Source organism: Anolis carolinensis, chromosome 3 (genome assembly GCF_035594765.1).
Source record: "Anolis carolinensis isolate JA03-04 chromosome 3, rAnoCar3.1.pri, whole genome shotgun sequence".
NCBI classification, from domain to species: domain Eukaryota; kingdom Metazoa; phylum Chordata; class Lepidosauria; order Squamata; family Dactyloidae; genus Anolis; species Anolis carolinensis.
In genome coordinates, this window is record NC_085843.1 from 126,522,631 (window position 1) to 126,538,711 (window position 16,081).

Sequence of the window (16,081 nt, forward strand, 5' to 3'; positions counted from 1 at the left end):
AAATCTTTAAAGCAGTCCTTAAAACTGAAAGGCAACCTTATGTGGTTTTCTCTATTCCTTTTTCCTCACTAATGTAAAGGCTACCTTAGTCACGGGTTACGTGAAGGATCATATCTTCCTATAGCTCTAAGATCATAGCTGGATGAAGGGAACATGGGAGAAGGTCCATGCCATGGATGCTCTCTTACTCTCTAGGAAAGCTAGAGTGATTCCTTCTCTTGTGCCATATCTGTTTTCAAGTAGTCTTGACCACAATAATATATGGAAATTAGTGAGACTGTAGCAGAAGGTAATATCTAATGTCTAATGGAGGAGATTTTGGGTTTCAGGTTAGCTAGTTAAATAAATTTCTTCAATTTTCTTAAACTTTATTGTGAAGAATGTAGTGAGTCTGAACAGCAAGCCACATTTAGCTGAAACAATATATGAAAGCTCAAACTGAAGTGATAACTTTTGAGTGTATCAGAACTGTATCTCATCAACTATAGCCTCTGATCATCAGTTCTTTCATTTTTTGCTGGGAGGAGCCCCCGTGGCATAGTGGACTTGTGACTTGATGGTTGGGTTGCTGATCTGAAAGCTGCCAGGTTCGAATCCCACCCGGGGAGAGTGCGGATGAGCTTCCTCTATCAGCTCTAGCTCCTTGCGGGGACATGAGAGAAGCCTCCCACAAGGATGATAAAAACATCAAAACATCCGAGCGTCCCCTGGGCAACGTCCTTGCAGACGGCCAATTCTCTCACACCAGAAGCGACTTTCTCAAGTCATTCCTGACACGAAAAAAAATATTTTTTTTGCTGCTTCAGATTCTGTGATGACCTTTCCTGTCTTTGCACTGGAATTATTTTCATCTTTTTAATTAGAAGAAGTATTTTGAAAGGAACTTTCTAATCTTGAGCCTGCCTTGATAAAGTTGGTGGCTTTGGGCTTACTGACAGTACAAATTCTGAGTCTTAACAGTGCTTCTTCCTTTCATACAACTATGCAGAAATATTAGTAAGAGAATTCATGACCATGGTCATATTTGCCTGTGCATTTCTTGATAGAATTCTACTTCCCTTAAGTTTCTTTGCAAACTGTGGCAAATAGTGTCATATGCAGCCATCTGTGAAATTGCTTGTAATGAGCTATACTCCTCCTTTTGCTGGATGAACACTGCTTAAAAGAGATAAATGCCTACCTTGAATATTTGAAATGCACTGGAAGTTTAGGGGTATATATTTTTTAATAAAAAACAAAACAAAATCAATTAAGGAATCAATAAGAATAGATCACCACTCTCCCTTTATTCCATAAAAAAATCTTTGAGGATTAAGCTGTTACAAGGTGTCTCTGTGACTAGGAATAAAATAAGTGGTTGCCCTTTAAAATTCAAGCACAATTTCAATGGAGTCGCAGTTTACCGTGATCCAGAAATGTGTATTGGTTAACCCTCTGCCCCCAATGTGCCATTAAAACACAAATAAGACAATTAACATGATTTGCATTAATATGATTTTTATGTTAATGCAACATAGAGCATCATTTTTCTGATTTCTGTAGAATGATATCTACTAACCAGGATCAAGAAGATTGGCAGAGTAAATTTATGTTATTTTATGGCCCATACAGGCAGAATACACACACTGAGCAGATAGCAATATCCTGGGGGATAAACAATCTGTTGCCCACCATATTGTATTAGATTATAATTCTCATTGTCCTTCACTGTTGCCTGCATACGGACTGCTTAGTACTGTAGTCCAGCATCTGGTGGGGTACATGTTGCCTACCCTTGGATTATACACAGTTATAGAACTTTACAAAACCTTTAAATATCAATGATTATTTTGCAAAGCTGATTTTATTTTTAATTCATTAAAATACATTTTGTGAATGCAAGTAAAGTTGTATAGAGAACATCCAGTGTGACACTCCAAAACCGTACCTTATAATAGATGCACTGTAAAATGGTGTAGTAAATCATTGGCTTTGGGCTGCTCCTTGGGAGCTGAACACCTGCTTATTATATCTAATCTTAGTGCCACAAATGCTACTTCCTGTTCCACGAACTCAAGGAGTTATTTTAGTATCTGAGTTTTTCGTATGTACTGTTTTGCCTTGCATTTAAGCCTGTGTGCTTTTTGTGCTGTTTACACGCTTTTCACAGAGTACCAGAGTTTTTAAAAACTACATTAAATTCTTGCCATTGGGCTGCTGTATTTTTTTTTGCCTTTTCCAGAAGCAAACATTTTATTAACAAATGATATAGCAATTTGTTGTATATTTGGTGATGCATTTTGTACTTACAAGATTCACATTTCTTCCTTTTTGTAACCAGATTGAGAAAAGAATTCTTTGTAGAGTTTAGGGTGCCATCCTCACTCATAGTGATGCCAAATCTCTTCCAGTCATTGTCATTTGACCGTTTTAAACTAAAATAATTTTAGTCAGGATATATGTTGGTCAGGAAGGCTGTGTTTTAGAATAAAAATAAATTGTGTGTAGAATTTGCAAAAATAGTCTTAGTTACTGGACGAGTGTGTAACACTGAGTATGTGGGTGAATGAAAACTATGCTACTTTTTATATCTCACCCTTTGTTTCAGCTGTTGTGTATTTCCTGTTTACTTTGTAATGTCTTTAGCTAAATTTCTTCATAGTACTTTTTAAGTCTTGTTATCTTAGCAAGTACAGCTACATCACAGTTAACACAGCAGATTAGTTCCTGGGCATGACATCTTTAGCTCAGGCAGTTCCCGGGTTACAGACATCCGAGTTACATCTGACTCCTAGTTACAAAAGGGAGTGAGGGGAAATCTACCCCTAGGATGGGAAATTCACTCCTGTAAAGCTTATTCTGGGAAAAAGATGCCTCTACTAAAGTTTTATCACCAATCCTTGTTTCCACAACAACTCAACGTTTTCAAAATCCAATTATCACAGGGAAGTGGGATGAAATCTTCTGAACAGGGGCACAAACAGCAAAATGGAAGATTACAGGGGTGCTGGCCCTTTCCTAAGCTAACCAAAACTAAAACAGTATTTTTTAAACCTGGAGTTTATTTTAAAATGTACCTGTTCTGACTTACATACAACTTAAGAACAAACAGAACCAATCTTGTTTGTAACTCAAGGACAGTCTGTACCAGAGGCAGAAATATTATGGTAAGAATAAGGATGAGTTCTTGCCCACTAACAGGACATGCAGTTCAACATATTGCATCAAACCTTTTATTTAAATGTGCAAAATAGTATGCACATATGAAGTGAAACCACCTGATCAGATAATAGCAGACATAGAATATTTGAACCTTCTAGAAACCACTCCAGAACGTCTTTCAAGATGTATGCAGGGATAGATCTTTCACCTATTTTACAATTTCCATTTTAGTGCCCAAATATATATTACTATGACATGCTGGAGGTAGCTGGTAAGTTAGCATACCTTATCCATTTTATTCCTGTTTTGCTGTTCATGCATGTTTGTTAAAGGATTCTGGAGCCAGCTACTGTTTAACTTGCACACACAGCTACAATAGGATTGGCCTGAGCAGAATCTGTAAAGTTCAGCATTTCTTGCATTGTTTACTTGCCACCACAATCCACTAAACACTAAAAGACTGTTTCCCCAGCCTTCTTCATCTTCTTCTAAGTTCTAATGAATAAAATGTTCTTTATAAAGAAGAAGAGGGGCTAGGAGGTCATTTAAATATTTTGTCAAAAGGAGTTTCAGTGTTGAACACTTTGTTAACCAAGGTATGTCTACATTATAAATCACAGTAAATATTATTAGAAATATTTAGTAAATTGGTGGTTCCTCTAATAACAAATACAACATATTTATAGTGCTAAAGCATCTGTGTTTTGATTTAAAAGTGGTTATTTCATTGTTTTTCAGGGCTCCAGAGATACTGATATGAAATTCAAAAGTGAAAACAGGGTCAAACTCTTTGCACTGGATCCAGATGCACAGGTTAGAATAAGGGAGAGGGTGGGAGGTTTTTCAAAACATTCTTTTTTATCTTTGTAAAGAAAAGGTGTTCATACTTTAATTTTTTTAATAGAAACTTGACTTCTCTGGTATAGAGCCAGAAATAAAGCCATTTGAAGAGAAATTTGGGAAGAGAATTCTGGTGAAGTGCAATGACCTATCTTTCAATCTGCAAAGCTGTGTGGCTGAAAATGAGGAGGGACCAACAACAAATGTATGTGAAAATTGTGAATTGTGAAATATCTGATGCACAATATCTGGTGTTTAGGAAATACAAGTATCTTGAGTGATACAATTTCACCTATAATTATTTATTAGAGTTGCATAATTAAGTTAAAAAGAGGGAGAAGAAATTGTGTGTAGCTTAATGGGTGTGGGTTAGTCCTTATATACATGATAGTGTACATGGTTGGGATTTTATATTTTAGTGTGTAAATATTTGTCCTTAGTACAGTACAATTTTAAGAGTCTATTAAACTATTTTTTCTCTCTGGTTCTCAATGTATACTGTACAGTATAATTATAATGGAAAGTGCTCTAATACATAGAGGTTGTTGCATGCCATTCTACTTTATTCATAAATCTATAGTAAAGTAACTGCTTTTTCTACATGTAGTTTATTATTTAAGTATAACAGTACTTGCCATGACAATAACCTTGTTCCTTGTATTATTTTAAAATGACCAGGTAGAGCCATTTTTCATCACCTTGTCATTGTTTGACATTAAACACAATCGAAAGATTTCGTCAGACTTGCATGTGGATTTGAATCATAACACAGTGAGACACATGCTAGATAATGTGGCCCAGCAATTGGCGAATGGCAGCAGTGATGGTTTATATAGGATTCAAGATGTTATTCCGGAAATTATGTTACAGTATCCCAAACAGGTAAGAATAACAATGTCATCATTTCAGTTTTAATTGCAGAAAAAAGTGCATATTATAGTTTCCATTTCATCAAATCAAACCACTTTTTTGTAGGGAATATTCTCAGTGACGTGCCCACATCCTGATATATTTCTAGTTGCCAGAATAGAAAAAGTCCTGCAAGGGAGCGTAACCCACTGTGCTGAACCATATATGAAGAGTTCTGATTCTTCTAAGGTATAATTTTATGTTTCATTATCTGAATTAAATGAAATTTAATTTGACAGTTCTCATTTCTATTAGTAAGTCTATACCTTTGTTTATACTTCATGCTTTTGCTATATTGTGAAGCAATAATTGGACTAATTAATTGAGTGGAAAAAAATATATTCCAGTTCTGTTGTGCAAATTTTGATCATTGAGCTATATCTGTGTGTGCACAAAGTGCATAACTTGATTTTAATTTACTGAAGCTTATTAATACCTGTGACTTAATTATTTTTCTGGTTTTAGGTTGCCCAGAAGGTTTTGAAAAATGCAAAACAAGCTTGCCAGCGGCTAGGACAATATAGAATGCCATTTGCATGGGCAGCCAGGTATTGGATGAAGCACTTAATCCATTTTTCTTCAAAGTGGATTTATCTCAGTGCATCTATTTATTCTGGTCTCAACTCTTCTTAATGTTTGTGACAGAAGTCTTGCAGGTAGCGGCAATAAAAATAAGCTCTTATTTTATCACATTTCAGTTAAAGAATTGAAACAGCATATGACAATTTAGGCAATTGGATGATTGAATACTCTTTAAAAGTTGCAAGAAAGGGACCCAAAGTTTGTGGTTTTAAAATGCATATAATCAACTCCACTGTATATTTACCTGTAGTAGCATCTTTCTATTTCCTTCTTGCAACTATTTATTTGTATTTCAGTTGCTCACAGTCTGCTGAACCAGCTTCAGGATATCAGCCTTGCATTTTTCTTTTGCCATTTTGACAATATTTATAATGGGATTCTTAACTATACATTTATGTTTCAGGACACTGTTCAAGGATGCATCTGGAACACTAGACAAAAATGCACGATTTTCAGCACTTTACAAACAAGACAGCAACAAGCTTTCAAATGAAGATTTGCTTAAATTCTTAGCAGATTTTAGAAAGTGAGTGTTTTCTTCTCCTTTCAAGGACTCATATTTATTAAGATGTATTTGATGGGCAGGAAGAAGAAGAATATCCTGCAACATTTTTTTTTGACTTAATATTAAATGAAAATCATTTTTCGGGAATTCATGATTAAGTCATCAACCAAAATTTGGGAGCTAGGTGATTACTAACATGCTACTGCATATCCTCCATAGCACTTTCAAAAGTGTTGACCATGGAATATGCAACTAAAATTACTACATTTTAGGGAGGAGCCTTCGTTTTTTTTCTGTGATTTACACATATAAGTAATGTGCTTGCATAGAACCTCATTCAGGAATTTTGTAAGCTGAACAATTTGATGGAAACCACACACCCTTCTCTGTGCATGCCCCAGGTGACCCACCTTATTTCCCTCATCACTGCACCAGTATATACAGGTGGTTCAAAAATGTATTTCTTGTAGGACAAAAATGTCAGTTGCTTAAATAATGATTAAATTAACTCAGTGATTTCTCTCTCTCACTCCCCATCACTAATTTTATTTTTTGTTTTTTGCTGTGTGATCATATTTTTTGCACTAATTAATTATTAGTTCAAAGCTGGCTTTGACTTTGAACTAGATTGTTGACATACATTCCATAATACAACCATATTCACATTGTGGCGCTAAAAACAATTAAAACTGCATCAGGATATAATGTGATAAAAACAATATATATAAAGACTGATAGTAGATGTATAGATATTACAGATTTCCAATATGTGTCCATTTGACAACATTTTCTTTACAGAAATTACTATAAGCATAAAGCTAATACATGTAAAATATCTGAACTACTAAAATAGCTTACATACCAGGTCATGGAATATGTGTATATGTGTCTTCAAGTTGCCTGCTGACTTATGGTATTCCCTGCAAAGTATTAATTAAGATGGGAAAACACATTGGAGATTGTGAACTATTACAGTTTAAAAATATAAATATTCAAGTAATTACAATGCAATTCAGCCGTAAGAAAGCTGGCTCCAAAATAGAAAAAGAATAAAAAACAAATACATTGTATGAACAAGACATATAGTACAGAAGAAAAAGGATAATAACTCCACATACCTAAAGCCCAGCAATCAATCTGCATTGCCCATTTGAAAATATGGTAAGCCATAAACCAGGGAGGATGCTAGCACCAGGAGTTTAATTTATAGTAGCTATAATGAAGCACAATTCTAAATAACACCGACAATAAATTAAGTCTACACAAAGAGAGAGAACTCAGCTGTTTTGTTTAAACCTGCCAGAGCTTAGGGACATGGTGGGACAGAGAGAAAGCCCTCCCCAGTAGATCATAGATGTCTCCCAGGCTCATAGAAAGAGATGCTGTTCTTCAGATAACCTGGACTGGAGCAATGTAGGGCTTTAAAGTTCCTAAGATGACTCAGGGGCTAAATGTAGTGTCTCTCCCCCCCCCCCCCCCCCCCCCGGTATTGAACAGGAGCAGTCCACTCCGATTCAATTACTGGAATTACTGCCCTTTCAAGATACCCCCTAAGTCCTATTCCTGTCCTTTGTGTTTTGAGTTTTACTACCTTATCATCTCTTTTTCCTGTTCAGCCAGCTTGTTTTTCTCTCTCTCCTAGACCTGAAAAGATGGCCAAGTTACCAGTTATTTTAGGAAACCTAGACATAACAATTGATAATGTTTCCCCAGATATCTCAAGTAAGTATCAAAAAAGCATTGTACGATAGCTGCAAAGCTGTTTCTCTTCCAATCTTTTTATTGGTTTTTAATATATTTTCAGATTTTGTTAGCTCATCATACATTCCCATGAAACAGTTTGAAAACAGTACCAAGGCAGTAGTAACGTTTGAAGTAGAGGAGTTTGTTCCCTGTATACCAAAACATACTCAGCCTTTCACCATCTACAACAATCACCTTTATGTTTATCCAAAGCACTTGAAATATGACAGTCAAAAGTCATTTGCTAAGGTGAGTTAATGGCCCACCTAATTAGATTCAGATTCAAAACCATGTTGAATCTGAATTAAATCAGGCCTACTTGTTGGGAATTTTGGTTATTTTCCTAAAATTACAACAGAAATTACAAATATATGTACTTCTTTTAGGCAAGAAATATTGCAGTATGCATTGAATTCAAGGATTCAGATGATGAAGATTCTGTACCTCTAAAGGTATGTCAATCTGATCTCTTCTTATCTGAGGCAGTTCAGTCACTTACTTGTCACCTATTTACTCATAACGTAGCCATGTCTAGGATTCACAGTCACAATCTGGAATGTTATTTTCTTGGCTTATGATAGTTCAAGAAAGATTGTCTTCAGGGGTTTTTCTTCTGATTGAATATGTGATGCAATTATAATTTACAATAATGATATTTATAATTATTTATAAATTTATAATTTACAATAATATATAATAATTATAACATATTGTATATACATACTAGCTGTGCCCGGCCACGTGTTGCTGTGGCGTTTTCTGGTGGTGTTGGTGAGAAATTGTTGAGGTAGTGATGGTATTGAATGTCTGTTGTATGGTTGTCTTTATGTTTAGTATGCACACTGAAGTGGATTATATGGCAGTGTGGAGTCAAGATAATCCAGTTCAAAGCAGATAATATAAGATTCTAAATGGGTTATATAGCTGTGTGGAAGGGCCTTGAGTCTACACTGCCATATAATCCAGTTCAAATCTGATAATCTGTGGAAGAGGCCTAAGTGAGGCCTAACTGTGTCTGTCCCCTGGGCTGAGTAGGTTGCTAGGAGACCAAGTGGGCAGAGCTTAGCCTTCAAACTGGCAGCAATTGGATAAAAACTATTATTCCTCTCCCTGTAATTAGGACTTTATTTTTCTTTTCTTTTTGTTGTATCAACCTAGAGCCGTGAATGATGGGTTATGTTGTCAAATTTCGAGGTTGGGGGGCCTGTAGTTTTGTTGTTTTGTCCGCTGCCCTGATGCCATCACTCTTTTATATATATAGATTATACATATATTCATAATATTATATTGTAATACAATATAATACTAATAATACAATACAATATAATAATAATTATATATTATATTTTACATGTAATATTACTAATAACATTACCATATATTGATACAGTACAATATAGTAATTTATTACCAGTATTGTACTATGCTAATAATATAATATTGTATGTCAATTTAATTTGTAAGCCGCTCTGAGTCCCCTTCGTGGTGAGAAGGGCGGCATATAAATGTAGCAAATAAATAAATAAACTGCTGATTTCTTCAGTGCAAAAAGTGGAATTCTGGTATTTAGATATAATTTTTCTTAGTATCTATCTATATATATAAAAGAGTGATGGCATCAGGGCAGCGGACAAAACAACAAAACTACAGGCCCCCCCAACCTTGAAATTTGACAACATAACCCATCATTCACGGCTCTAGGTTGATACAACAAAAAGAAAAGAAAAATAAAGTCCTAATTACAGGGAGAGGAATAATAGTTTTTATCCAATTGCTGCCAGTTTGAAGGCTAAGCTCTGCCCACTTGGTCTCCTAGCAACCTACTCAATCCAGGGGACAGGCACAGTTAGGCCTCACTTAGGCCTCTTCCACAGATTATCAGATTTGAACTGGATTATATGGCAGTGTAGACTCAAGGCCCTTCCACACAGCTATATAACCCATTTAGAATCTTATATTATCTTCTGGATTATCTTGACTCCACACTGCCATATAATCCACTTCAGTGTGCATACTAAACATAAAGACAACCATACAACAGACATTCAATACCATCACTACCTCAACAATTTCTCACCAACACCACCAGAAAACGCCACAGCAACGCGTGGCCGGGCACAGCTAGTATAATATATAGAGCACATGAAGCTATTGTCAACTGCTTCCAGCTCAGTCCTATTGGGAAAAAGAACCTTTCCTGGCCTGGATTTGCCCCCTTTCCACCTAAAAAACCCATAGCAATACTTCTACTGCATACCATAAGGGATATTTGGGAACAGATAAGGTTTGCAAACATTTACTTAATAAATTTCCTTTGGAGAAATTATGTCTTACAGACAGAGGACTGGTTAATCAAGTCCAGCCATTCCCAAACATTTTTGATCAAGGAACCCTTCAGAAGTCATTTATTTTCTGTGGAACCCTAACTCTATCCCTAATTTGTTTAATCAAAAGATATATTCTGGATATTTTATGTTAATTCAAATACATTTCCAAATTTTCTATATAATGGTTAGTTTTGGAGTAAAATTTACTCTTGATTTGTTATGAATAATATCCCAAATGTCTTTCAGCTCAAAAACTGTACAAGAAAGAAAAAAATCATAAAAGAAATGTACAATCAACATGAAAAATCAATTACTTGTGAAACACTTTTGTTCAGATGGCAAATAAATGTTGAAAGGTGGAGCCTGTATTTACATACCTGATAGCAATAGTTTTGATACAAAACAGCTATTACAGAGACTGTAAATCAAATAGTTGGCCTCAATTAAAAATCTGTTTAAATTTTACTTTTAAGATTTTCCAAAGAACCCCTATGATGCTTTAGCGGAATCCTAGAGTTCTGCGGAGCAGAGTTTGGGAATTGCTGATCTAGTCCATCCTCTTCTACTCTGACCAGAGATGGCTCTCTATCCATCAATTTGTGTAAACACATTTCGCTGGATGTTTCTTTCTTTAAGCAGACTTTTGAAGTGTACAGTGACACATAATCTTAATTCATGCAAATATTACATGCACACCTCTGCATTTTCATTTTATGTGTACACACTTTGTTTCTTAGAACAACATTTAGAAACCTATATAGAATAGAAAATAATTGGAACCAAGAACTTGTAATTTTACAGCTAAATAGTTGGAACCTAATATCTCAAGGAGTCTCTTTCACCATATCAACCTGCTTCTAACTTAGGAAAGGATCTTTTCCATGTATGTTATGTAAAAAAAGAGAGAGAACCTTCTTGGTTAGAGTGCTCCAATTACTGAAACATCCAACCCATCCAAGATGCAAGTGGCATCAACATTGCAGTTATTTTGGTGCCAATCCAAAACGTTTTTGTTTTCCAAAGCATTTGGTCATGTTTCCTGCTACGTTGATGGCATGTTTTGGAAATTGTATTGTCTTAGTTATATTTGTATATTGTCCTAGTATCCATAAGGATGAATGATATTTTCATAGTACAGTAGAGTCTCACTTATCCAACACTCGCTTATCCAACATTCTGGATTATCCAATGCATTTTTGTAGTCAATGTTTTCAAAACATCATGATATTTTGGTGCTAAATTCGTAAATACAGTAATTACTACATAGCATTACTGCGTATTGAACTACTTTTTCTGTCAAATTTGTTGTATAACATGATGTTTTGGTGCTTAATTTGTAAAATCATAACCTAATTTGATGTTAAATAGGCTTTTCCTTAATTCCTCCTTATTATCCAACATATTCGCTTATCCAACATTCTGCCGGCCCGTTTATGTTGGATAAGTGAGACTCTACTGTATTCTAAATAAACAAAAAATAAAAATCTCTAGTCAAACTTTATTTTGAGTGAGTTTTTTTTCCAAAAAATATTAATAAGGAAAGACAATACACTGATTCGCAAACATAAAACAGCAGGCCTTGACAGCAGGCCTCATTCCTTATTACCAGTCTGCATAGGATCCTGGAACAACTAAAGCAACTTGTAAAGAAATGCTAGATTTTATACTTCAAGCACCACAAAGAGTTTATTGTTCTTTACTGGCAACTATAAAGCATTACTTAATGCAGAGACAATAAAATATGTAGATCCGAGCATTCCATCACCCATTGCCACTTTTAAAGATTCTCAGAAGATGCTTTTGTAGCTGAAGACATAAACATAACTGGGCCTTAGAGGCCTGGGTCTTTGAAATGCATTTCATGATAATGTATCAAAATACCTTTTTGCTGAACTGTAGGGGACATTGAAGGATTTTTTCTCTTACACGTTTTTCAGAAATCTGTAAGTACTTTTCACTTAGTGGTATATTTGTCATCTAGCTTTGATAAGTATTGAGTCCTTTAGCATTATTATTGTCAAGGGCTTCATTAGGTTAGATCCCCTTATAGATTTAAACATCTTTCACATAAGCTCTTGACAAAAAGAGTACAAGAAAGCTACATAATTTAGCCTTTTAATCTTTCACTGTTCTTTGATTTTAGTGCATTTATGGAAGACCCGGAGGACCAATATTTACAAAGCAGGCATTTGCTACTGTTCTTCATCACCACCAAAATCCAGAGTTTTATGATGAGGTAACCATTTGAGCTTTGCCAGTTTTAATTGTTTTTAAAACAAAACAAACCATGATAGTGAGGTGTCAATTAAGATGATGGTTCACATTAGAGCGCCATAGTTTTTATCTGTTCATCACTACTATTTGTACCTACCATGTGAATATATTTACAGTACTGTATTAAAGTTGTCTACAATTATTATGTGAAATGGTTTGAGTAGTTAGGGATAGTAAATACATCCATTTAATGTTCAAAACTGTCCCTTCCACCAAAGCAAATGCCTGCATACGTCTAGGATTGCCTTTCTGCTTTCCATTACCAGAGTTAGATTGCACTTATGGTATGATCTCACTCCAATACATTGTGCCTATAATTGCACTGAGAGTAATTTTGCATATTCTCCCAAAATTACTGTTGTTTTTGAATGTCTTCACTATTTACTGTTTTTCCTCTTTTAGATAAAAATAGAATTGCCCACCCAGCTACATGAAAAACACCATTTGTTGTTTACATTCTACCACGTCAGTTGTGATAGTTCAAGCAAAGGGACGACCAAAAAGAAGGATACAGTTGAAACACTAGGTATGACTGATACACTTTTAGTGCGGTGTATTTATTTCATAGTTTAACATTATCCCAACGTAGGAGCAAGAAATATCAGGGCTGAGGAGCTACATTGACACTCCGCAGGGATTTAGAAGGCTGTGCCCTTTCCTCTGCTATGCCCACATGCCTTGAATTAAAAAATAAATAAATTATGCCTTGGCACATTCTCTAGGATATGTCCTGAAGGAAGTGTGCACTGTATCCACCTTACTTAGAAGCCTTCTGAAAATCCAATACTAATTATATCAATTTATTTTATAAATTTGTTATTATAGAACCGACTAATGCTAAATCTATTTAATGGTGTTCATAGACCTTGCAGGAAAATGAGCTAGCTACCTCTTGCTCTTTTAAATTAAAATTCTTATGAAGACAAATAATGTATTTCGAGGTCTATCTGTGTTGATATGTAGTAATTTCTTCTTCTTTTTCTTGTAGTTGGATATTCATGGCTTCAGCTATTGAAAGATGGCAGGGTAGTGACAAATGAACAGCATATCCCAGTGGCTGTTTATCTTCCATCTGGATATCTCAGCAGTCAAGAACCTGGCACAAACAAAGTAACAAAAATAATTTTCACTATGTTGTCGAAGGCTTTTATGGCTGGAATCACAGGGTTGTTGTGTGTTTTTTTCGGGCTGTATGTCCATGTTCCAAGTATTCTCTCCTGACGTTTCGCCCACATCTATGGCAGGCATCCTCACAACCTCTGAGGATGCCTGCCATAGATGTGGGTGAAAGGTCAGGAGAGAATACTTCCGGAACATGGCCATACAGCCCGAAAAACACACACCAACCCTCTAATTTTCACTAATTTGTGGGGTGGGCAGAAATGAGTGGAAATTCTATGGAAATGGAAGAATGGAGCACAGGACAGCTAATATTTATGTTATACCTATAACATCTAAGATGCCTGAGCTGCTTTTTTAGGTTTATTTGCTTAATATCTTGCCATTCTCCTGGGATGGAGCCAAATTCAGAAATACATCATGGATAGTATTTGGAATATAGATAGATATGTCATCTGCATTAATTTTGCTCTGACTATGACTTCTACGGTCTGCTAGCTCAGTATATAGATAATGTGATTCACTTTTGGATGATATAGACTATAGTCTGTCTTTTAAATACCTATTTGTAGATTTCTTTGTTTGTTGGCCATGCTTATGTTCCATGGGTTTTCACAGTATCACAATATGCCCACATTGAGCTCACTGTGAGTTTTAAGTCACAGTGTAATGAAACATGTAATGTTAATTTTAATCTCTATAATGCAGCACTCTGGTCCTGAAGTCAAATGGGTGGATGGAGGCAAGCCACTGTTAAAGATTTCAACTCATCTAGTTTCCACTATATACACTCAGGTAAGTATTTTAATGTCACTACAGGATTTTTACTAAATTTATTGATTTCATTTTGTCTTGAATTGGCTTATATTTGTTACAGCACTGCAACTATGACAGAAACATTTGCAGCCAGAGGCTATTCACTGCATCTCATGAAAGGAGAATGTGGAGCTGCTGGTAGAGGAAAGCCAGTGCACTTCTCTCTTTACTTTTCAGTTTAGAACTGGTGATGGAAATGCAGGTGCAGGACATTCCTTTATAACTGACATGTTGTCTACAAGGCAGAAAAAAAATCATCTGAAAGTGTTTGGAGAATTCGTTGAGTTTCCTCTACAATTTACTGTATTCTTGGCTGAAAGGGAATTCAAAGTTCAGAGAGTTCATTGGGATGCAGAGGAGCCCTGAGCTGCTTGAGACTGCCCTCCATCCCATATACTACATCTGAGATTCTGACTCTATATCAAGGACCATACACTGCTTATTTAGAGTGATTCTGGAAATTCTACACACACACACACACACACACACATATTTTGGATGATAACTCCAGCCAAAGCTTCTCAGCATAATGCTTTCTTTCTTAAAGATTGTGGATTATACATAATAGTAACTTTGTGCTAGTAGATAGAACTCATACAAGGCAGGGTGCTCACCAGATTTCTGTTCATTTTAAACAGCTTTATTTAATAAAGTTTCAGCTGTCAAACATCTGCTTTTTTGACTGCTGAAATATCTTTTCTCTGGAAAGATGGGTGGGAGGAGTGGTAGTTGATGATCTATATTCTGTTTTTCTCTTTTTCCTGCAACTTGTATTGCACCAAGCCTTAGTCTTTCAAAGAAATCCTGATTAGAGACTGTGAAAATCTTTTTTAGTTTTCTCTACCCCATTCCCCAGTTGCTTTGAAAGCTGGAACAGAGGTGAGGGGGAAAAACACTGCAGAAAAGCAGTCCTCAGCTCGGAAAGCTGCACACTTTCCAGAGAAAGCTATATATCTTTATGTCATCTTGAGGGAAACATTTCTCTCATCTCCCAAAAGCATAAGAATAAGAGATGGATTTTTACAAACACCCATCAGGATGGAGAAAACCAACAATTGCTATCCCTACTATTAAACTTGACATAGTCTGTAGTGACAGCCCAACATCTGATATAGCTATTGCATATATTTATATGAGGTGAGCTTTGAGACCTTAAATATGTGCAGAGCCATATAGCCCATTCAGTGTTACAGAGTGATCATTTTCACTGCTTTTTTACTTCTCAAATATAACATCTATTTTTCAAATATTGGAGATAGCTTGGCTTTGCACTATGCTTTTTTCAGCTGGAAGTAATGACATTGTAATGGACTGGTTGATGAAATTAGATGTTTATTTTAATGTGTTGCTCTTTTTTTCACAGGATCAGCACTTAAACAATTTCTTCCACTACTGTCAAAAAACTGAGTCAGGAGCTCAAGCTCTAGGAGCTGAACTTGTGAAATATCTTAAGGTATAAGTGAAACTGGCACATATAAATATAAATTCTTATTAAAATATGTTATTTTTACCAGTGTACAGATAAGCCTGTCCTTCTTGCTCTCAATAATATTTTTCAGTTTTTCAGGTGCAAGTTCCTTCCATTCATTTCCTTAACATTTTGCCATTTTTAAAACAACTCAATGAAAATGTTATTATTTCAGGCAGTATCTTAAAAAGAAGAAATAAACATAAAATAGACTAATATAAAATACTGTATTGAACACCTTTCTCATAATACAACAGTATAAAATAGTATAAAATAATTTCTTAAATAGTAAGTCAGCATTTTCTGTTGGCATGCAATTGCTGCTGCACAGAAACTGACTATGAACCAAGAAAACAG

The 16,081-nt window shown here is 35.4% G+C and overlaps 1 protein-coding gene across 16 annotated transcripts in view; it reads left to right on the forward strand.

Moving 5' to 3' along the window:
- The window catches only part of dock9 (dedicator of cytokinesis 9), a 144,460-nt gene that overhangs the window by 71,915 nt on the left and 56,464 nt on the right, over positions 1–16,081 (forward strand). For all 16 annotated transcript variants that reach the window (XR_010004366.1, XM_062975483.1, XM_062975486.1 and 13 more), the window contains exons 10-23: positions 3,880–3,954; positions 4,046–4,186; positions 4,660–4,863; positions 4,957–5,079; positions 5,356–5,438; positions 5,876–5,998; positions 7,620–7,699; positions 7,782–7,969; positions 8,107–8,172; positions 12,191–12,283; positions 12,724–12,847; positions 13,310–13,431; positions 14,149–14,235; positions 15,620–15,709. Coding sequence is in view for 15 of the 16 variants with exons in the window: in XM_062975483.1 (XP_062831553.1) it covers positions 3,880–3,954; positions 4,046–4,186; positions 4,660–4,863; positions 4,957–5,079; positions 5,356–5,438; positions 5,876–5,998; positions 7,620–7,699; positions 7,782–7,969; positions 8,107–8,172; positions 12,191–12,283; positions 12,724–12,847; positions 13,310–13,431; positions 14,149–14,235; positions 15,620–15,709 (1,599 nt within the window). In the remaining variant the exon portion in view is untranslated. The remainder of the gene's footprint in view (positions 1–3,879; positions 3,955–4,045; positions 4,187–4,659; positions 4,864–4,956; positions 5,080–5,355; positions 5,439–5,875; positions 5,999–7,619; positions 7,700–7,781; positions 7,970–8,106; positions 8,173–12,190; positions 12,284–12,723; positions 12,848–13,309; positions 13,432–14,148; positions 14,236–15,619; positions 15,710–16,081) is intronic.